Source organism: Dermacentor andersoni, chromosome 4 (assembly GCF_023375885.2).
Source record: "Dermacentor andersoni chromosome 4, qqDerAnde1_hic_scaffold, whole genome shotgun sequence".
Lineage (NCBI taxonomy): Eukaryota > Metazoa > Arthropoda > Arachnida > Ixodida > Ixodidae > Dermacentor > Dermacentor andersoni.
In genome coordinates this window covers 172,550,799-172,573,151 of record NC_092817.1, presented here as the reverse complement: position 1 = coordinate 172,573,151, position 22,353 = coordinate 172,550,799, and the positions used below count along the sequence as shown (strand labels likewise).

The following is a 22,353-nucleotide window of genomic DNA, read 5'->3' as shown; positions in this document are numbered from 1 at the left end:
AATCGTGTAAATACGGCAGTTCCTGCTCATACAGCTGTTGCCGATTGCAGTGCACAAAAGAATGGCCTTAGAGATCCGCTTCTGGTAACGTGAAGAAGCTGCTGGAAGGGGTGTGAATTTGCTGTAGCCGTCGAATCCAATCCAAGCAGTAACAGTGCAGAAGCCCGTTCTTTTTTTTTTTTTTTCGATGTATGGGAATTTCTATGCTTGCCCAACGAGAAAAATGCGCTCCGTCCGTCCGTCCCGTAAGACGACCGCTTTCAAGATAAAGCCTGCAGCAGCGAGCGGCTATACCTTCAAGCTGCCTGCTGCTTCAACACGAATGAGGCAGCGAGAACACCGCTCACGAAGCTCTTGGCACAAGCCGTACCCTGCCCTTTTCGCAGATCGCTTTCAAAATGTGGGCCCGTGAGTCTCTCTTCAGAGCACAGTGGTGGAAATGCAGCACGCGAAGCTATTAGCCGTTGGCACTCTCCGTCCGCTTCGCAGATCGTTTTCAAGATACGATCTGCGTGGCCGTGCCATATACGCAGGCGTCGCCGGTGGGCGTTCGACCACGGTTTATGATGGTTCGATTGGATGGATAAGGCACTAGTGAGCGATAACGGCTTATAATGATCAGAACGTCTTCAGCGCACCGGGTGCCACCACCTGTAGTACTTTGCTTGCGTTATCAATGCACCCTGCGCTACCGTGCGTACCAGTTTGTGTCGCTGCAGTGCTGTCGTTTGTTTGTACTGGCCAGATCAAGTTTCATAACACTGACAATGACACCGGGCTGCATGGAGATGAGCAAGTGACACAATGCTTACCCATACTTAGACAACTCCCACAGAAGTTTCTGTGTGAATATTTTTCTTCATTCCGCCAGTGTGTTTGCAGTCGTGGTGTTCAACGGTCTTTGCTGCAGCGTGCCGTGTTTATGTCGAGATGTCAACGTTACATCTGCAGAGTTCCTGCATAGCGACATTGTTGCCATAGACGGTGTGGAAGTGGACGACCACCCCTCACCTGACGTGGCGCATGCTTTGAGCGTCATGCGAGCATTCCGTGAGAAGCGGGGCCTCTTGGACAAACTCCCTCGCAGCTGTGCCGAGTTTGATGTCGCGGCAAGGACACCACGATAGCAAGTGAAGATCGCCGTTTTGCTGCCCATCCACAAATAAAGCCTGTCTGAGTGTGTGTGTTTGAGAGCATCGTGGCGTAGTTCTTTTCCGGCCGGTAAGCAGCTCCTAAACTGGGACTGGCAGTTAATTCGTACATTGTTTAGTGCGTACCTGAACGTCGTTCCCAGCCGACTACGTATTAACGAGGTTTGACTGTTCACCTTTCTTTTCAATGATAATGGTAAGCTTCCAGTCAGGACCTCGCAATGTCTGCCGTATGCATTCCAACCCATCTTTATTCTTCTGTAAATTTCCTTCTTATGGTCAGGGTTCCTGGTAAGCAATTGACCTAGATAAACGTACTGCTTCACAGACTAGAGGTTGACTGGTCATTGTGAATTCTTGTTCCCTCAGTGATAACTGGTAAATAACTACATCTACGCTAGCCACTTCGAAATTCTACTGTGCACCCGTTTCGTTCACCTACGCAGCCCTTCAGCAGATCCTACACCGAATTCGAACAACCTGGCAGCGAGACGTGAAATGTGGCTCACCCTTGGGGCCTTCGGAGGAGGGACTCATTCCAACCCCGTCAGCAAAGTAGTCGCCCAGGAACTGCTGCGCTGGAGAGCCGATGAGAAATGGCGGCTGCGTCAGCGTGCAGATCCACTCGGGCTGCATGGCCGCCGCTGCATTCTGCACAAACAAATACCATCCGTAGATGAGAACACACACGAGTGAGCGGACACTTTCAGCGTTTGTCATGGCTTCCTGCCTGGGCATAGATTAAAATTTGTAACCCAGTTGTAACTGGAACATCTCATTAGATTACCTTCACAGCGTCTGTCTCGGTGCAATTTGGGGGACAGTGAATGCGTTAAGCACAGGTCACCTCCCGCCAAAAAATGGCTATTTTCAGGCCACCCTACGACGATCTTCAAACGATCACGGTAGATCACAATGTCTGATTATGGTTTTCCTTATGGCTTCGTCCCAAGAGAGAGACCTATCTTTGGCGGAGTTTTGGTCACATGCTGCTGTCACTTCTATTGACTCACTGTCCATCACAGCAGCAGTCATGCATGTGCAATGGCGAGGGGAACACATCAGGGCAAGTGGGTGACTGCACACAATGCTGTTCGAATAAAGATAGCTTTTATTCTTTTAAAAGCAGAACCTTGCTGATGTAAAGTATTCCTCGCCTACAAGCAACTTTAAAAGGGGTGAGAAGAGAAAGGCCCTAAAAGAAGGTGGGCAGAAAGAATAGCAAAAGTATAAAAATGAGAAGGACACACACGTACACACAGAGAATGAACCTGGTCATCCCGATTTCACTTTATATCTGCTCACAACCAACAATGCTCACAATGCATCATTAGCAAAGGAAAGTAGAGATATGCGAATACTCGAATATCACCGAACCGAATATCCACTATTCTAATAGTGGATTTTTTAAATATTCGGTCCAGAGCCCCTGTGCAGTGCCACATGTAGCGTTCCCTACGGAATCCCTCACACTCAATGTCCGTGAGGTGTGCGAGTGAGTTTTCTGCAAACTTTACAGTAACTCTCCACATTTCAGAATCTTTGACCAGTGGCAAGTCGCCGAACCTGACAATGAAAGTGCATGCATGGCACCTGCTCATTATTGTCCGCGCCGACTACACATGGAGCAGCAACAGAATCACGTGATGCGTGGTCTTTTTGTCTGTCGCGTAGGGTGGCCTTACGATAACCCACCTGCCGTAAAGCAGGGACAGCCCTTCTGTAAATAAAAAAAAAAAAGAAAAAAAAGAGGAGAACGTTTAAGCTTTGCCTTTAAGAGTGGAATGCAATAGATTTCAAAGATCCTTGACTGCTTTTCATGCTTCCCGGCAACCGCAGCTTTCTTGCGGTTGCGTAGAGGGTAGCAACCCCTTTACTGAGCTGGCCGTGCTGCTCGGAAAAGGGGTTTGTGTTTGAGTTTCTGTGGAACAGAATTATGTTTTCGGGTATATTAAAAAAAAACTTTGACGCTATTATGACTGTAGGTCACGTTTAGGCTGTATTTAATGATTTTTCTGACAAATTTTACTTTGAGGAGTTCAATTAGTTGAGTAACGCGTCTGCACCATGGGGAATGCCTGCATGGTGGTGGTTTGGAACGATTCTTCACCAAGCGACGTCCGACAGCGACATTCCATTTTGTGTGACACGGCGGCCCTTAACGCTATCGCGTTAAAAATTAAATTCTGGGGTTTTAAATGCTAAAACACTATTCGATGTTGAGGCCCTCCGTAGTGAGGGACTCTGGATTAATTTTGACCACCCGGAATTATCTAGCATGCACCCAATTCAAGGCACACGGGTGTTTTTTGCATTTCACCCGCATCGAAATGCGGCCGGGATTCGATCCCACGCCCTCAGGCTTAGTAGTGCAACACCATAGCCACTATGGCATCATGGTGAGTGAGAGAGGGAGAAAAAAAAAAAAAAAAGAGACCAATATCTTATCCAATAAATAAAAAGAGTGCCAGAAAATAAGGTCCGCTATTAAACTGAGACCTCATTGGCATTCAATACAATAGAATGCCAGTAACTCATCAGTCTCGAAGGAAAAAGAAAAGGCACTTGATTCTGTTCAACAGAAATTTTACTGATAAAAAGAAATACTTTCCAGACCTTCATATACCAGAAATTAGCTGTAATCAGTGACAGCATATTAATATGTTTCCTTTAATTAATAAGAGTAGACCATACTATACATCTTGATTCCTAGGTACCTAAGTTACCGATAGCTAGCAACATTCTTGTTGTTAGCGATCAGCTGGGTCAGTTATCGCCACGTCAGCCGGATGGCCTGTCCACGGCATGCTTGGCGCCTCTTTTGTGCTGCAAAGTTAAACATTTGCTCAGGCGGCATTGTGCGCGAGGTTCTACGCGGCGCGCCTGACATGTGGCCCTGCGCTGGTCTCTACACAGAGTATTTGGAATTATTCAAGTGTTCACAATTCAACTCAATTTGATGATATTCGCGTATTCGCACACCCATAGAAAGAAATGTAGGCGAAAAAGCGGGTTGTGCAGGAAAACGGCAAGCAGTGGCTATAGACCACAGACCACTTATGACCAAAGTTTCCAAAGAAGCGAATTTCCTCACTACAACCAAAAATAACCTCTCTTAAAAGTCCGTGCACGTGCAAAACATGTAGACCATGCAGGTGCGTGTGTCCGGGAATCAAAGCTCGGCGCCTTGACGCTGCACTAAACCACAACTTTGGCCACCCGCGCCCAACGAGACGGCGCTGGTTAGGCCTAGCCAGTGGGGAGGCGAGAGTGTCGGGCGGTGTGCCGTTGCGGGAAGCTTGCCCTCGATGTATTTTCGAACTCGTAGACGAATGCAGGTTGATCTTGCGCGAGATAACGGGCACAGGCTACACTGATGGCAGTATGTGCAAAGTGGGGTTCACAGGCGATAAGCTGGCAACAACTGCAAACGTGTCTAGGAAAAGTTTGCACGAGAGCATGCTGGTAAGAATGGCGAAACCTTGCGTGCAGACGTTTCAAACTTATGAATTTGCGTAACATGACTGACACCGTTGCAAAGCCAAAGTTGCAATATCTGCACTTCATGATGGGCAAACACGAAACGCACTCACGGCCTCGACCGAAGCTGTTAAAAAAAAAAATCGAACTTGCCACTGAAATTCATTCTCCTGGCCGGCTCGATAATTTACACATTCTTACGACCCTGTTTGTGACCGAAAAAAGTGAGTCGGCGACTATACTCTCTTTCCGCACACAAACTGAAGAGCCAAAGAGCAACAATGCGTACGTGTCCGGTACAGACTGTGCGGCTGACAAGCAGCCAGAGCAAAATCTTCTCCGCTGCCTAAGCAACCTTTACATGCGCACCGAGCCAGCACACCGCTCTTGTGTTTTTTTTCCTTCGTTCCTTGTTCATTTGATCGCTCTGCGCTTCCTTCTCGTTCGCACTGCCTTTGTCGCTTTCTCCGCGGCCTGTGCACCTCGCTGAAAGGCACGCTTGCTGCCTGCCTTGACTGAGAGATATTCTGGCAATCCATAACCGGCGTTTCATCTTGTGCAGCTGCACTAAAGCAGTATGCACGTATATGAAGTTCTATAGGAAGATAAATGGCAGTCAGAAAAGGTCGCATTATATCGGGTTTTGAACTAAAAGCGGTTACGTTATAAGTGACCCAAGCTCTAATTGTGGGCGAATGCCATCAAGGATGCCAAAATGAGACTCACCGGGTCTTCAGGAACAGAGCAGTCGTCAGTTTTTGTGTCCTCCTGTGAACATGAGAGAGAAAGAAGACAGTGAGGAACGCTATAAGACATGCGTACACAGAATAAGTGCTCACTACAGAAAACTATAGAAAAACACACCGCCCAACTTTCCTTATCTGAAAGGAAGCCAATTTAGCCCTGTGTGGTCACGCCATTTACCCAACTTGCGATCATCCCGGTATGGGACCATATTGCACATCTAGATGTGAAGCAGGAAAGACACTCAGATAAACATACAGTTTTTAAGAGACTTATTCCAGAATATCTATTTATTCTGGAGGTTGTCAACAGTACTTGAGCACTGCGTGGTAGCACTCAAAGCACTTTCGTGTGGGGAGGCCAAGATTTCCATTGCGAGTCTGTAGGGTCCTTCACTGTTGCTGTCTTCTAGAGTGCTCTTGTCCAAAGACATTTGCCTACGATCTGAATAATTCCATGGCACTAAACTTATCTTCCGATTTGCTGAACTCATGTGAAATCTGTCCGCAAAACTTATGCACAGATGTTGCCATCCTGTCAGCACTTCGTTTCACAAATCGCACAAGGATCCCTTCAAGCATATAGGATGGACGAAAAAAAAAAAAGAAAGAAGAAAAGAGAAGAAAAGTGTTTTCCTCATCCGAAGACCCAGCAAAGTGCACTTATTCGTTGAAAAAGCTCTCGAAACCTAGCTCTACGAACGCAAACAGCCGGCAAATGTGAGCACGCGCCCCTGTGGGGCACTTTCTGACGTCTAACTAGAATGGACGTTTTCGCATGTTGGGAGGGGCCCGACATGTGACCACCAAGGGTTAACCCTTTTCATACCCCAGAAAACACGGAACATTTTACAAAATTTCCAAGAAATGCGGCTTGCAAGCAAGCACATTTCCAATGTAACCATTCAAGCAGCTTATAAAAAAACCGACTTCTACACAATGCCACTAATATACAAGCATTGCCACTTAGTGTCAATAACTAAGGTCAAGCTGAGGGACAAAGAGTGGAACCTTGTTCATACATTGTAGGGGAAAAAAAAAAAAAAAGACAAAACGTACTGACCAGGGAACCGTGCGCCTCGAAATGACTAAAGAAAGTGGCAAGCTGAACTGTAGCTGACATTTACGTAATGCGAAGCATTGCACAAATCGTTGTGGCACGAGACGGCCCAGGACATGCAGCGTCGTTCTTGCGGGTTCAGCAAGCTTACACTTGCACTCCTCAACTTCATCTAGGTCTGCAGCCTCTTTGGGCGGGGCACTTCGGCGGTAAGTTTAGACGTGCTCACTCGGTGCGAATCGTTCTGGGTGCCACAGTCATCAGCTGGCAAGGCCCAAGCGTCGCATGTTGTCGTTCTGTCGCAATCGAGCTGGTAGGCTTCGCCAGAATACGATGCCACCAGAGCGAAACACGAGGCTCACTTTTGTGCAGCCTGCAGCAGGGACCAACGGCATGTTTATGTTATCGCCTTTCAAAAGCATGCAGTATGCTTCCAAAGACACTACACCACGCGTGCTGCGACAGAGAAAGGTGAAGACGCTTCTCGCAATAGGGTTAGCGGTGATGACCGTGAATGCAGCGTGCGACGACCCGTGAGGATACTTGCTGGTACTGGAATACAAAACTAAGTGGGCATCGGCATTTGCATGTGACACAGGCGGGCAACTACTGCGGGGAAGCGGCGGCGCCAAAAAGCTACTGTTCTCAATTGTATGCTTAGTGCCTTTTCATGTTTATGTGGAATCATGTGGCGGAAAAACGCATCATATGATCGCAGTTTGGCAATGTACTGAACGTCAGCGAAGAAAGATCGTGTTTTCCGGGAACATATCAACCCGCAAAAAGAAGCGTAACTGTACTGGGTCATTTTTTGCATGCTCGATCACGAACACTGGTGCCAAGAAGCCGTACGGAATGGGATCGTATCAACGAGGTGCTACTGTACTTATCAACTTCATGGTGCCAATTCTGGTGATGACTATACAGTCGAACCCGGTTATGTCGAACTCACAAAACAACACCAACCAGTTTAATAGAGGGCGTAATTGGGTACAAACGTTCGAAAGAATTGGACAACATAAACACGCATACAATTTGTAACAGCATTTTACTGACAAAATGGGCTAGCACCTGTGTGACACGGCCACTTTCGATTGCGATCAAGCTCGATACGAATCAAATTTCTCGACCACAATTGGCTTCCTTCCATAGCCTGCACCGAGGAACCAGTCACGACACGAGACATCTGATCCGGATCGGGCTAGACTTGAAAGCGCACCGTGTGACAGCTGTATTGCTTTCAGTTTACTGTGACACGAAGTTGTCTGAAACCTTTTTCTGCTTAAATATTTTCATTGCCTGGAAGGGCACACATTTTTCCACATTGTCCAAGGACTCGGAACAGCTGAAGCCGCAGCCCACCAAGTTTGAGCAGAAGCACCGGTGCAGGGCGAGCGCACCTATCACGTTGGAGCAGGTGGGTACGAGAACAGAGTTGTCGTCGCTGCTCCTTCCACTCGTGTCCCGAATGACAACAACGGCAATGAAGTCCTCATCCTCAGGCGCAGCAGTGGTCGTGGCGCCTCCGTACACGGACAAACTTGTTGACCGTCGACCAGCCAACGACTTCGTTGCACTAGTCAGATTGTTTCAATTTGTTTCCTTCTTGTCAACACAGATGCTGCGACATCAGATTTCGTTTCTCTCTGCATTTGACTCAATATGATGAACAGCAGGTCATGCTGCTTCGCACTAGCCATCACGCAAGAACAATGGCAATACACGGGAAAACAGCACAACGAAACGCTGGTCATGGCTGTCTGAGCAAACACAAGTGTTGCAGGGCAAGCCAGGGGAGGTACCCACCAGCGGCATGGCTGCGTGGTAGACCGGGCTAAAGCACATTTCCTGGCAAGGGGGGGTGAAGGGTGGGGGTGGTGTCGGTAGCTCACCTGGCTGCCACACAGGAAAACCAACTTTTGGAGCAGTTTGAAGGTCAATACACAGTGAAACCTCGTTAAACCGAAGTTGGCCGGAGCTTGGAAAAAGTACGTACTAAACGGTAGTAGTGCTTAACCAAAATAGCATGAGATCACCCACTTAACTGTCAAAAATGGAACTCAGGGAGAGTGGGATGAAAGGACAAGAACATGCTTGACGCCGCAGCGGCCTAGCAGCAACGACAGTGGCCTGAAACTTACTGAAGCTGCAAGCCAGCTGTTCAGCCAGCCCCCTCTTCTTGGCAAACACTCGCATTCACTCCTCGTTGGCGTTGCATATTGTACGTGCACGGGTGCAGTAGCACTGCAGAAGTAGCGGGGCACCTTTTTTATTGCAGGGTGCTGTTCTCGTCGCGACGACTGCATTCATGAGGCTGACGTAATGCACAGCTTGTCCCACTGTCAGGCCCGAATCACCTGTGCTGCCGCTTTTCGTGTCGTCATCATCACTGTCGTTAGGAGACACTTCGGCAACAGAGGCAATGATGGTGAAAAGTTGAATCTCATAGCCGACATCTTTTCGCGGTCACAGCAGCGCTGCCAAGCAACTTCTTCGCACTCCAAATGCTGCACACCGCAGTCAACGGTAAATCCCTGTCGCGTGCCAGCACTGACTTCTTTGTGCCACGTTTGTTAGCACGAAAAATGTCCAATTTTTCTTCTATGCTGAGCACCCAGTGTTTTTTATCCGAGCTTCGACATGACGTGAGTCCTAGCATGCACGACGCCACAACGCTCTCTGGCACGGCACCAAAATGATGTTGATGTGCCTTCACATGCAAATGCACAGGGCGCTTGGAGGCTGTTGTTCTGATCTCTGAGGCTTGTTGTTCTGCCGGACCGCCTGATAGGGACGACACACCGCAGTTATTGTGAGATGAAAACAGGAAACACTACGTGATAACCGATATGCACGCAATAAGCTGGTACGGTTTATGCGGACACAAAACACATTATGTTCAATGGCCACTGAATCAGGGATTTGACTTTACTACATTAAAAGAAAAACTACAGTTTAAACGGGGACAGTTTAACGAGGTTTTACTGTATCGGTAGTGGCTGCCATTTGTGTTCAATATAGCCGTATCTTTTGCTATATGGTCTCACTGTAAAAGAACAGTGTTAAACACAGTTCGACATAAGGGATAATTCGCTGCAAACAGGTTCGATACAGTCAGGTTGGACTGTATACATGTCAGTGGTTCAGAAAGGGTTAACAATCATCAGGGATTTAAAATAAGCGAATGCTCTCACTGTGTTGTCGTCGTACGACGGGATGTCGCTGCAGGTGAACGAGTCGACGAACTCCGGTGTGAGGTCGTCCCCCTTGGGTAGGCGACGCCACTTGCGACAGCGCACGCACTGTGCCCAGAACGGCAAGACCTGGTCGGCCATGAAGAGGCGAAGCGAGGCCTCCGAGCGGGCGTTGTGCGACCAGTGCTCCCGCCAACTCGAGTACTCCACGTAGCCGGGCTTGGTACTGAGGGGCAGAGGAGAGAACGACAACAATGAGGCAGCGACATCTGTGCCAAACCCTGTGGAGTTGCGCACCATAATTACTAGGGGGAAATCTGGTGCTAGTGTTGATGCATGCCACTGGTATGGCGCTTCATCCAGCGTGGGAACGAGGATTAGGACACGAATTTAAGCATCGTCCTACTGGCTTCAAACATCTTGCTTTAATAGGACGGATAACAGGGCACAACGTGTCACTACATTTTGATGGAAATGAAAAGACCGTGATTTATAGTGGTAGAATTGAGCATGCTGTTCATGGTTTAAAGAGGGAATATTGCTATTTGCGTGTGGTACTTGATTGTTTATCTTTTAATCTCTATTAAACAGAAATTTAGCTCCTGTGCAAATTTTAGGTTGGCACAGAAATTTGCAAACGACAGTATGTTGCACTACCGTCGGCAAGGCCTTTGTACTAAGCTGTGGGCTGACCATGTCACTGCAGATAACTGTATATAAGTTGATTGCGTGCCCCACATCCAGTGTTTAAAATTGCAGCCTTTATACTATAGTACAGGTGTTTGTACTTTACAAGAGAAGTTTACGTTAATAGGCAGGTCTGCCTTTGTGGCAACGAGTGGAATTGCAGAACTGTATTCTACACGTGCAAGTTTGCGAGTACCTTGAGTTCTGCGGTCTTACCGTGAGACACAACAATGCCATTGCGTGAACATTGCCTTGATAAACAAAATATGAGTTTCTTACAGCCAAGGCTGCACTTGTCTGCTTCCCACCAATGCTAGCATAGATTGCTACTGTGCTTGCCTATCACTATTTCAGTGTCCGAGTTAATAAACACAACTGCGGCTGCAGACAGGAAAATTCTGTTGAAAAATGTTCCACAACGTTTGCCACACTACAACTGCAGGACTGCACGCTCGGACTAGCCTTCCATTGCAGCAATAAAAAAGGGGGCTCCATATAGATTGGTTGTCGCCGTCTTTCAACCTAGCATTGTCGTCCCAACTTTGCCGTGTGGAAACAATTGGCCTCAATCACTATTTAACTTCTACCATACCATCATAAGTGGGGGCATCATGACACATTCGTTGAATCTACTGCAGGTATCTATCTCTCCAGTTGCCATGCAGGAGCACAGCCAGGGGGAACATCTTTTGCGTTTTTTTAGGAGCATTGTACATGACATCAGCAAATTTTGCTCTGTAAAAATGTCCTGGCAATGTTGATGATGCCAGATCCAGCACTTCGAGACCACCTTTATCAGATCAGAACCTCTTATAAGTGTGTCCCAACCTTCATATTTCCTAAGCATTGTCTTTTCAAGCGTAAGAAGCGTGTGGTAGAGACTCTAAAGCTTTAGAAATATAAGGTAGTACTCCTCCAATTCAATTATTAATGCATTTTGTATTTAAAATTCCATCTCTTGCCTCGTGTGAGCAGCTGGTCGGGAGTGGCTACGACACCAGTCACCACCTGAACCTTTGTCGTTTACACGTCACATGGGAGAGCTTTTCACTCGGCCACCCTCCCTTTCCCTTTATTTAAGAGACTTTGGGCTCATTCACATCGGCAACTGTCGGAGGTCACGTGACAAAGCTGGTCACAAATGGCCAAAAAAGGAATGTTTTGGTTCAATCGCTTGCCACTCGAATTTTCAGTAGCGTGACTGTGGTCGGTGAGTTGCCGAACCAATTAGTGGTGCGCGAGCAGAATGTCAGCGTATGCTGCTGCTTATTTTACGTGGCGATGGCGGTGCAAGCAGGCGCGAAAGGCACCATTTGCCGGGCACTTGGGTTTGGCGACGGGCAGGTCCCACTAGTCTGTCTGTGTGAACAGCAGTGGCCATAAGTCACTTCTTGGTAGCCAGTCATGGTTGGTCTTGTCCCCTTTGTAAATCACCAGCATGCATTCGCCGTTCAGCAGTAAGCAACAATGGTAAGTAACGCACTGACATTTGTGAGCCTGAATTCATGAGCCCTTCAGTTCAGTAAACTCACCAGTGCCTTATAACAAAAAAACCACACACACACACACACACACACACACACACACACACACACACACACACACACACACACACACACACACACACACACACACACACACACACACACACACACACACACACACACACACACACACACACACACCGGTTAGTACACTCAGTGTTGTTACCTGCGATAATAGTAGTCGAAGCACTCATTGCAGAAATGTTCGCCCGACGAGAGATGGTACCACCGGGAAGTGTAGCCGTCACCACAGCACCTGCATGTAACAAGTTATTTATTTTTTTTGGATGAAAGTTTTTGGAATAAATGAACTAAAGAAATATTGACAAGAATTTTTCTTTTTGTGAAGCATCTTTTTCTGAGTCAAGCCAGTTTTTTGTATCTCACCGTCTACGTTCAATGAGCAGGGCTTCGATGGGGTTGGCATTTCGCCGATGGTCATAATAGCTCCACGCAGACAAACCTCGAGTGAAACGGCGGTATGCGACGTTGTGGCACCGACTCCCGAGTCCCCTGCTGGTTAGAGACGCCGCTGAGGTTTAGAGGGGCCTAGCAATGTTGACCACATGTTGCGCGTACGGAGCGGGTGTCCACTCCCCTACGCGTCCGGGCGGCAACCACGCGTATCTTGTTTTGAGCGCTGAGAAGAGCCCGCGCGGTGTCGAGTGACAACTTGCAGTGCGCGTTGTAGATATAGGTGCAGTGCGCATGCGGCGATCGCGCTCGGAGAACGTCGCCTTGAGAACACCGAGCCCGGATGCCGCCAATGGTCATTAATTTTCCATGCGGAAAAACCTTGAGGGGGGGGGGGGGACTGCGGTACGCGGTGTTGTGACGGCAGCGCCCGAGCCCCCTGCTCGCTGGAAACGCCGCTGACGTTCGAGATGGCCTCAATAAATTGTGCGTGCCTGGCGTGTCTGCTGAGGCTGTCACTGACCACGTGGAAATAGGAGACAGAAACGAAGTTGTGGGGAGGAGGAAAACAGGGTTGTTTTCCAATACATTTACTTTTGAGAGTAAGGCCATACCTTTGGGTTGTGGCTTAATGAACTTTCAACTCTCACTGGCGACTGCTTCTGTGGGATGGGCTAACAGTCCTACTACCCTTTTTCTTTGTCTCTCTCTTCTACAACAATCGAGACAAGGTGCTTGTTCCTCAGTCTAGGGTGTAATCCCTAAACCTGATAGACCGGTATGACTCTGTACGATGCAACGCTAGTCTGGGCCGTAACCACTTAGTGGTAGAACAGTGAGAATCGGTTGGTCGTATGTAGTGACAGTTGTCCTAGGCTCTAACTTAAATAAAAGTAGAAGAGCAAGGAGCTGTTTACTTGTGTGTTTTGCATCAGTGTTCTTTTTCTAGGTCTGCATTTGACTGTGTAAATATTTTCATTGCAATATATCTTCAAGTTTTGTTACCTCCAACCTGCCTCCTGCTTCATCAACGCCGATAATCGCCTTGAAGAGACTTTGGTCGACTTCAAGGAGAAAAGAACAAACTTAACTCGCACTACTGCAGCTAGTGGATGGGGTCAAGGACCCTCTTTCAATCAGGCACCTATTCTTTTTTGGCCCTGCTTCCTAATGAATAGTTCTTTGTAATTTGAAAGAATAAGTTTGCATTTAAATGCAACAGGTTTCCATCGAAGCAATCCGGTAGCTGTCTCATACTCTGTATTTCGCGTGTACCTCGATGAGCAACTTGGAGTCGACTAGGAGGTGCTTCGGTTATGTAAATAGGTAACAAATGAGTAGAACATAGCACTGAAGATACCTTGGAAAAATTGCATGGCTTGTAATTGCCTAATTTTATTAACAGCTTTTAAATAGGTAAATCTAGTGGTTAGTGGACGTGAACGTGACGCAAATTCCAGCCTTTGAGATTGTCAATGTGCCACAAGCCCTGGCTAGCCTTAGAGACTGAGCTGAGGAGCCATGTCGATTCTTAATGTGCTGGGTGGCGTGTCATTTCAGTGCACCTTTAGTTTCGCTGTCAAAAAACTTCCCATTTTGCTAGCTTTTTGAGATGCACGTATACTTCTAACGTAGAAAGATTTTTCACAAAGACTGCTCTATATTTACCCTACATAATACTCGGCTTTTTACGAGGTGCAAAATATTTGTTTCAGTTAGCCTTTAAGGGTTAATCTTCAGGATCGGGTATCCGAGAGACTCGGTTACAAGAGTCCGCGAAATGGGGGGCTTGCCTCTTAGAGGTGCGGGCAAAGCAGCTGGGCCTGGTCTCATGGCAGCTCACTTTCTCGCACTTGCGCACCATCGTGTGGTTTTCGTCAGCTGGCTGCCCGCTCAACAGCTGACGCTTGGCCACCCGCGGAGAGGCTCGCGGAGGCGGCGCCGCTTCGCCGTTGTTCTTGATGCGCGCCCGCTTGGGCATCCTGCTGGCACTCTGCGCCCTCCTGCAAAGACAATTCTGGATCATCGGCCGTTCAGCCCACAGAAAGGAAAAAAAACAACCAGGAAACAAATCCCTTGGGGATGAACATCCATGTTAATGCAACTAGCATTCAAGTGGTGGTTCCTATGTAATTTGGTGATGGGGAAATTCACTATTATGAGAGGTTTTAATTATTACGTTCCTGTTACACACACTTAAGGAGAGCAAGTTCCCGGTTTGGGCACATACCCAGCGGTGCATGTTGTCTAAGAGCAAGACAGCAGCAGCCAACACATACCGTGGCCCAAGCAAGCAGAGAACCTGGATCACTGGGAAGAGTAGCATGAAGACACTAGCTAACCATACCCCACCTCACAAGTTGGTCGCAGCGCTGTGGAGCCAATAGGAAGGCATTATAAAACAGGGTGCCGTCTGGTGCCTCGTGCCTAACGTATGCAAGCCAAGACAATCCCTCGATGCCCTCGAGATGTGTTTCATTTGTGCGACGTCGTCTGCTCCGTGGCTGTTGAATTCACGGCATGTGACGTACATGCACAAAGGTGCCAACAAGTGTTGTAAGAGTGTAGCACGCCATGCGCCAAGCAAAATCAAAGCTCTCTAGTACTGCCATTAATCGGACAGTTATGCCCGGCACTACACCCCGCTGCACAAAGATACCACCCGTGTACGCTTCGTACCTTTGGCACTGCTGCAAGCGACTTGTGAGATGGAGTATAGATGGACAGATACAATGTTGCTGAAGTAGGCTAAGAAAGCTAATTGTATTAAAAGGTGAAACACAAAAAACTGCGGCCTCCCCCGTCTTCAGCACTGGCCACTGCCACCCCAAATCCACGTAACACATCTCCCACCTTCATCACCCTGGTTTGTCAACCCTATTGGGAGAACAAGTTTACCAGTCTAAGTGAAACCCTCTGCTTTTATTATAAACATTTTCTGCAAAGTTGCTTTCCACCATCATTCATCCTTCAACCCCCGAGGAGTGAGCCAAATTGGCATTGAAACACTAAGTTGAATAAACCCCATTTTTTTGTTGAAGAAGTTATTAACACCTTAATTAGCTCAGTCAGACGGGCAATTCTGCCACACACTTAGCTTCCAGTCTACCTCACAACTTGCATTTCAACAAACCAGCACTGAAGTTGAAGTGGGGCCACAAACAACAATGCGGGCATCATGTAAATTGAGGTAGAGGCTTTGCAGAAAATTAGAGGACATGAAAGGGAAGGTTGATATCCCCATAAAAGTAGCATTGGGCTACATAGGAAGCCTGCAAGAGTTCCTCATGAAGCAAGCTTTTCAGTTGGATAACAGTTTATCCAGGCGCTGGGATCTAACCCAATACGACCATTTTTTTGGGCAGTCACTCCAACAAGTAAACTAATCAGGAAGTCAGTAAATGATAGAGAGAGATATACTGAACACGAGTCTGGATCTGAGCTAGTTGCTACAGCATCATTTACCTTGTGTGCTTGACCTGCCTTATTGAAAATCATAGGGAGATAGGGAGAGAGTGTATTAAATGACGACTTGGAGGCATAAGAACACTGCACACACAAACGAGTTTTACAGAAACCAGCAAGGCAGAAGAAGTTTCGCAAAATAGTTCTTTAAGTTCTCGGTGCAGAAACATGGGAACGAGTCCCAGAGTAGTTGATTGCAAGTTAATGAAAATGACAAAACCCCCTGGACTTACATGTGACAACTGTGCACATGCGTCACTTTAAACCACACCGCAGCTTCTCGTTGCAACTAGGAGTCACAAGCCAATGCAGTTAGGCCACAATCTTATGCCCTGACTATGTAAGTGAGAAAAGCAGGGTCCCTGCTAGCTGACTGATGGAAAGTTAATGCAGAAAAGACTTGCGTGATCAATGAGGTTTTGATAGATTTTTTCAAGTATAGGCGTCGTGGTTCCTACTCCCCAGGCAGGGTGGATAGCTCAGAGTAATGGGAACCACTCTCAAAGGCCATGCAGACACTGAAAGTGTATCATAGTTGTCATGTTTTGAACATCACTTATCTCATCAGCATATGGCTGTGTTTCTAAAGCATTTGCATTGAATTTTAATCCAAAACATTCAGAAGAGCATCACAAGTAGAATATGATGCAAGGAATAGTAATACTGCATCCATGTAGAGGTTTGTCTGTTCAAGTGGCAACGCGAGGTAAGCGTGGAATGGCAAAACACAAGGTGTTTAGACACTAGTGTGGAAAGGTGGTAGATGAACAGCCTACTGCAAGGCTGTCCCCGCAAACTACTCAAGCTATGCAGCCATACTGCATGGCACCATTTCTCTCTATCAGTGACTTCACATGTACCGAGACTCCATGCACAGGTGTCAACTGCTCTAGCTTAGGGATCAGCCTTGCTTCAGCCAAATGTTGCTGGACAGTTAAAATATAACTCAGACCCACACAATGAAAAGGTAATGCATAATACAGCTTAAGGTACAGTGTGCAATAATGTCTAGTCCCGTGAGCAAGCTGCCTTTCTGCAGCCCTGCACAAATTAACCAGGTGACAAAGTTGTGAACTGTACTCCTGACTCCCAGCTGACACGACTTGGTGTAACTACTCCCTGCTTCACATCGGCAAACCATGATTGCCAAAGCATGACACAACACTCTAACCACACTGCTAGAAAGTTGGCAACCACAATAAGGCAATCGGTCATCTGCATGAGAGCTCGCACTACCTGCCATCTAGTGGAAAACAATACAATGCAGGATCATCAGAATGGCAGTGCACTAATATAATACATTTTTTTCTCTCAGTTATTGCATCTACAGAGGCAAAGTCATCTTTACTAGTTGGAACCGTATATGTTTATGCATGCCAATGCCAACAAATAGGGTTACAATAGACAGGGCTGATGCAGTAATGTGCTCATCTTTGTCCTCAACGTGATTTGCACAAGCACTCTTTGCATTAAGATGAAGCTGATTGTGACAAGATTACCCTAATAAGCCCAGACAATATAAGAAACACGAAGGGGTGTCATATTCTGACACTTGCCACTCATGCTAACGTCAGTAAAACCAAAGTGTCAGAACTGCACTGCTAACAGCACCTCTACTCTTAAAGGCGACAATGAAACAGCAACAGCTCTTCTGCCATAAACATTACAATATGCAACCACTTTATCTTAACCCCGCAAAATTGAAGTTATGACTGCACTACACAGTCAACCAAGAACCCCACTGTTCCATTGGTTATATCCCATAGATCTGTGTCTTCGACCACGTTACAGGAACATGACTGTCTATATGTCAATGTTCACAATTCCTTATTCCAAGTCAAACAACTGCTCAAACAAGAAAGCAAACACCACACTGTCCAAGGTTGGTTGCACATTGATTTCAGGGCAGGCACATGCATCTGAGACCAGACTGACTACACTGCTGTATGATAAACTGGCACTCGCCTAAGGTTCCAAAGGAAGAAAACATAAAACGATGTTTCGAGAGTACTAAGAGTCCTTTGTTCACAATGAAAATGACCACAGGAGGGGGTGATTATGTGTTAGGTGGCGCAGAGTGCATATGTATATCTCACGGAGATTGCCTCGTGTCTGGTTAATGGCGTTTCTAGTCATTTCAGTATGTAAAGATTCTAAGAGTAGTCTTGAAGATAGGCCCTTGTCTGTCGCGATTATGCTCGCAGCATCCCAATCGATGATGTGGTTAGTAGTCATGTGATGATCAGCCAAGGCGTTTGAACTTTCATTGCCTTTCCCGACATCCTGCTGGTGCTGCTGAATCCTTCTTTGAAAATTCCCAGTTTCACCTATGCAGGATGCATCATAATCTTGCGCTCACCTTCAGTTTGAACAAGGGACCCGTAGCAATCTTGAAACGTCATTGTGTTTTATTTCCTCTTGAACGTTAGGTGAGTGCCAGTTTATTTGACAATGTATCGCCCTCACCTGATGAGTTTTCGTCGAACTTTGGACTACTACCAGACTACACCGCGTCTTTCCTGCTCTTTATCAATGCACGTTACAATGCAGCCTGTGTGAGGAGCGTGCGTTTGCACCGCACTGCTGTGCAGCCCATCAGATAAGCAGACCACTTTCTTTTTGCTATCTAGGCAGCAGGCATATCTCTCAGAAAGCAAAAAAATATGCAGCAAGTGAGCACGTTAAACTAGCTGCTTGTTTCTAGAGGTGCTGGCTAGGTTTCTAGTGAGAAGCCACCACTGCTTTTCTCGAAACAGCAAGTTGATCTAAATCAGCGCTGCAATCAAGTGTGCTTAAAATTAAACCGCTCCCAATTGAGGGCATTTTGTTGCAATAGTGAAGATGAAATTCAAAACTTCATACACTGACAGCCTCAAGTTTTATCAGCACACTTTCCCCAAATGTTGATTAAAGCTGGCAGAAACAGAACTATACGAATACAAAATGAAATCATGCAGTGCCTAAATTAATAAAATACAATATTGTTTTACACAGTCCTCCGAGTGACACTTGGGGACCGCTGTGGCATTGTGACCCATGCAATGTGATGTTTTCTTGGGGAATATAAGAGTTTCTGCAGTTCTTTTAACCTAAAAGTTAGTGATAGCTACAGCACTGGCAACACCAGTACCCTACCATTAAACTACTGGCAGAACTTCTGCATCCTTTGGTGTGATGTGCCATGATAGTTTCGAACATAATTCCACAGTAGCTTCTCTGAAAAGTGCGTTGGCTGCAGAAGAAAATGCGGTAGGCACTTTTCATTACAGTAGCAGACACCACACCAAATTATGACTACGCTTTCATAGCTCTGTAGCAAAAACAAAGAAAACAAAATTAACGAGTATTAACGGATTCATTTTCTAGTATAACGAACAACACTTCAAAATGGCGTGAGCCGTTGGTGAACCAAACTAACCAAAATCGGCCGACCTGCCTTTCGAAACGCCAACAGCACTCGTGGTCACGCGGAATGGCAAGAAAACGTGCTCAGCGGCCAACGGCCTCCTAGCTTCGCGAGGAAGGACTCGCGTGGCCCGAATGCTGCTCCCAGCGATGCCGAAAAAGCAGTGGCCTCTGGACGACGCCAGAGAGATGTCTTTTAGAGAACAGACGCATTTGGCCGCGCCTCGCAGCAGGCAAGGCCTGTTCACAAATCCTTCCGAACGGCTGTGCCGCAAAGCCTCTCGAGACAAAAGAAAGTGTGCTCTGGCGCTTGCGCATTGTGTCGCCCGCCAGTTCGTCAATGAAAGAAAGCGCTGAACGCCAGAGAAGGCACGAAAGGTCAAAGAACTAGCGGGTTCTACGATCGCCTCGGAAGTAGCCTTGTAATACACACGAATATTGCAATGGCACAATACACACCAAAATCCCCGAGTAAAATTTTAAAAAAGAAACAAATAAAGAAACAGGAAAAATATGAACGGCGCCTTTGACAGGCCGGGTTTGCGACAAATACACACAAAAGCAACGGCGACCGTCGCCGTTCGAAACACTCGTTCGGGCTGTCGTAGTGTTCGTTGAATCGCGCTCGCTACGACGGTCGACTACCGTTTCCTAGGCGCCGGCACACCAAGCGTTCGCGCGGCTCGGGTCGGCATAGACATCTTGGTCCGACAAAAAAAGAATTAAAAAAAGAAACAAAATGCCGCGCCAAGGAGCGCGCGGAAACAAGAAAAAGAAAATAAACGGGTCTGCGGCAACGCATTTTCCTCTTTCCGCGTGCGCTGCTTTGACACGATAATTGTATCAGCAAAGGATACTTTGGCACCGCCACTAGTAGAAACGAGGGAGCTTGCATGAATACGTACTAGGGACGGCTTGATCGAGAAAACAGCGGCAAGATTGACGCGGCGTCCAACGCGGGAGATGAAGCCGAGAGGGCCGCCATATTGGCTGTTCGCGAAGTAGGGAAAAACCGATGCGGCGTGCGCTTCTTGTCGAAGGGGAATGGCGCCGCACGCCGTTGGCACGAAATTTGAAGTTGGTACATGACAGCTACATCAACATATAGCCATTACAACATTTAGAAGGCTTAATATGATGAAACGTGCTCTGTATTACCTAAGATGCACGTTGGCAGCGCCTTGATTGCTGAAACTGCTGGAGGACTGTGCTGAGTGAGCCGGGTGAGCAACCGCGACACTACCGAAAGAAAGAGGAATTTCCTCCCCCCGCACACACACACACAAAATACGTAATCGTTTATTTTTGGTACGCGCAGAACGTGCCACGCGTTGGTTGCGGTAGTATCCGTAATGGCAGTGAATAACAAGAGGGCAGGAGCTAATACGAAGATATTGTGAGGTTTTATTAAATTACGACTGCGTGCCGTAGAATGGAGACACGTAATGCTAAATCGATGGTGTTTTGTTGTTTGCACCAGCGAATTTTTCGCAACATTCTCGTATTTATCCTTTATTAATTCATATCATGCACATATTTGCCTTCTGTTTGCATTGTTTTGTCGTTCCTGTAGTTTCTCGCATTTCCTGCATACTGTGTATACACCGCGCTTGGAAGAAAGAAATAATGGGAGGGACCTCCTCCATGTAGGAGGGAGCATGCCGCAACGCGATTGAATCCGATGTGGCGGCCCAACATGTGATTAAAACGTCAGAGCGCGCGGTAGGCTTTAGTACTCCCGGTTGATGTTTTTTTTTCTTTTTTTTCGGTACGCATTCAAAATTATTTGAAGCTCTTCAAATAAACAAAAACATTTCTACCACCGCGGCGCTTTCGCGTAATGCCGTGCTCAAGTTTCTCGATTTTAGCATATTCGAATCACGGTGTTGCGCTATGCCTGTCCGTTCGGCGAGGCCACGTGGGCGAGGCGCATCAAAGAGAATGCCTCTCAAGCGTGTCGGAAGTTGAAGGCAAATGTTGCAGTCTTCTTCAAAAGGTGCGCAGCATTGCTGCACGGCTGACTGCTTTTGCGTTAAGTGTGCGCTGCGGTTCGTGTTGCAGTAAATTGCACAGTGATGTCTGTTGTCATTTCAGAAGCTAAGCACGCATAACCTTCCCTTATAAAGGGAGGCTAAAAACTGGTTTGTAAGGTGGTCAGTTCTCGTGTGAGGGATAAAGAAAAGTTTAGACCGAGTTGGAGTGCACAATTCTGTTTCGTTTGCCGATACATGTTATGTTTTACCCGCCGTGGTTGCTTAGTGGCTATGGTGTTGGGCTGGTAAGCACGAAATCGCGGGATCGGATGCCGACCACGGCGGCCGCATCTCGACGGGGGCGAACTGCGAAAGCACCCGTGTTCGAGATTTAGGTGCACGTTAAAGAATTACGGGTGGCCCAAATTATTCCGGAGTCCTCCACTTCGGCATGCCCCCTAATGAGATCGTGGTTTTAGCACGTAAAACCCCATAATTTTTTGTAATAAGATCGTATGCGTCCGATGACCTACTGCTTGTTCGTGTTCGCAGTACGCAGTGTTCCAAGCAGGGCCAGTGCTTGGTAACATAGCGGAGACCGCATGACTCGGCCGTATATCGGTCTCAAACGCCGAAAGCTGGAAGAAGTGCTGTTTGCAGTTGCTGCTGCTTTTCTTGGGAGCAGATAAATTCACAACACACCGCGTTTCACGAGAAAGCAGCATAGCACGTCCGTAGCAAATGCAACTCGCCGTTTATAGACCTCGGACTCTGCCCAGGCGGCGCTGCGGAAAAACCCGTCACCAGCGCCCCCATCGGAGCCTTGGCGCGAACTGAGTAGTGCAAGGAGAACTGTCCGCAAGCGAAGGTGCATAGGCCACAATGGACCCTTCTCTTTCGTTTGTGTTGAGGCACGGTTTCCTAAAAATCAAGGACCTGGAAAGCTTCTTCTGCCCATCCACGCTTCGGAAAGGAAGCTTAGCAGGGTGAAGTACGTGTACAATATAAAATAAAGTCTCAAGTGTTATTTCGGCGTGCTGCAACTCGCAAGTACAGAGAGCATCAAGTTTGTCTATAGGCATATCAGCATAAAAATCTAAGCATTTCAAATTGTTTCATATTGAATATGTCCTGAACACAAGACTTATTAAGTATCTCCTATATTTATATGTATTTTATCGTAATGTTTTGTCTCGCAATTATTTACAGATTAAATCCTTTCATAGCCTTTTCCAGG

General features: G+C 47.1%; 1 protein-coding gene across 3 annotated transcripts in view; it reads right to left on the bottom strand.

The window, feature by feature from the left end:
• Positions 1-20,349, bottom strand: part of LOC126530690 (lysine-specific histone demethylase 2-like) — a 71,568-nt gene extending 51,219 nt beyond the window's left edge. For 2 of the 3 annotated variants that reach the window (XR_011893963.1, XM_050177959.3), the window contains exons 1-6: positions 20,049-20,349; positions 14,067-14,276; positions 12,026-12,115; positions 9,629-9,854; positions 5,358-5,399; positions 1,661-1,802 (exon numbers count right to left, since the gene is read on the bottom strand). Coding sequence is in view for 2 of the 3 variants with exons in the window: in XM_050177959.3 (XP_050033916.1) it covers positions 1,661-1,802; positions 5,358-5,399; positions 9,629-9,854; positions 12,026-12,115; positions 14,067-14,254 (688 nt within the window). In the remaining variant the exon portion in view is untranslated. Of the gene's footprint in view, positions 1-1,660; positions 1,803-5,357; positions 5,400-9,628; positions 9,855-12,025; positions 12,116-14,066; positions 14,277-19,156 lie in introns of all 3 variants that reach the window. The other variant, XM_072287973.1, reaches the window with a different exon arrangement.
• Between the last annotated feature and the right edge of the window lie 2,004 nt (positions 20,350-22,353).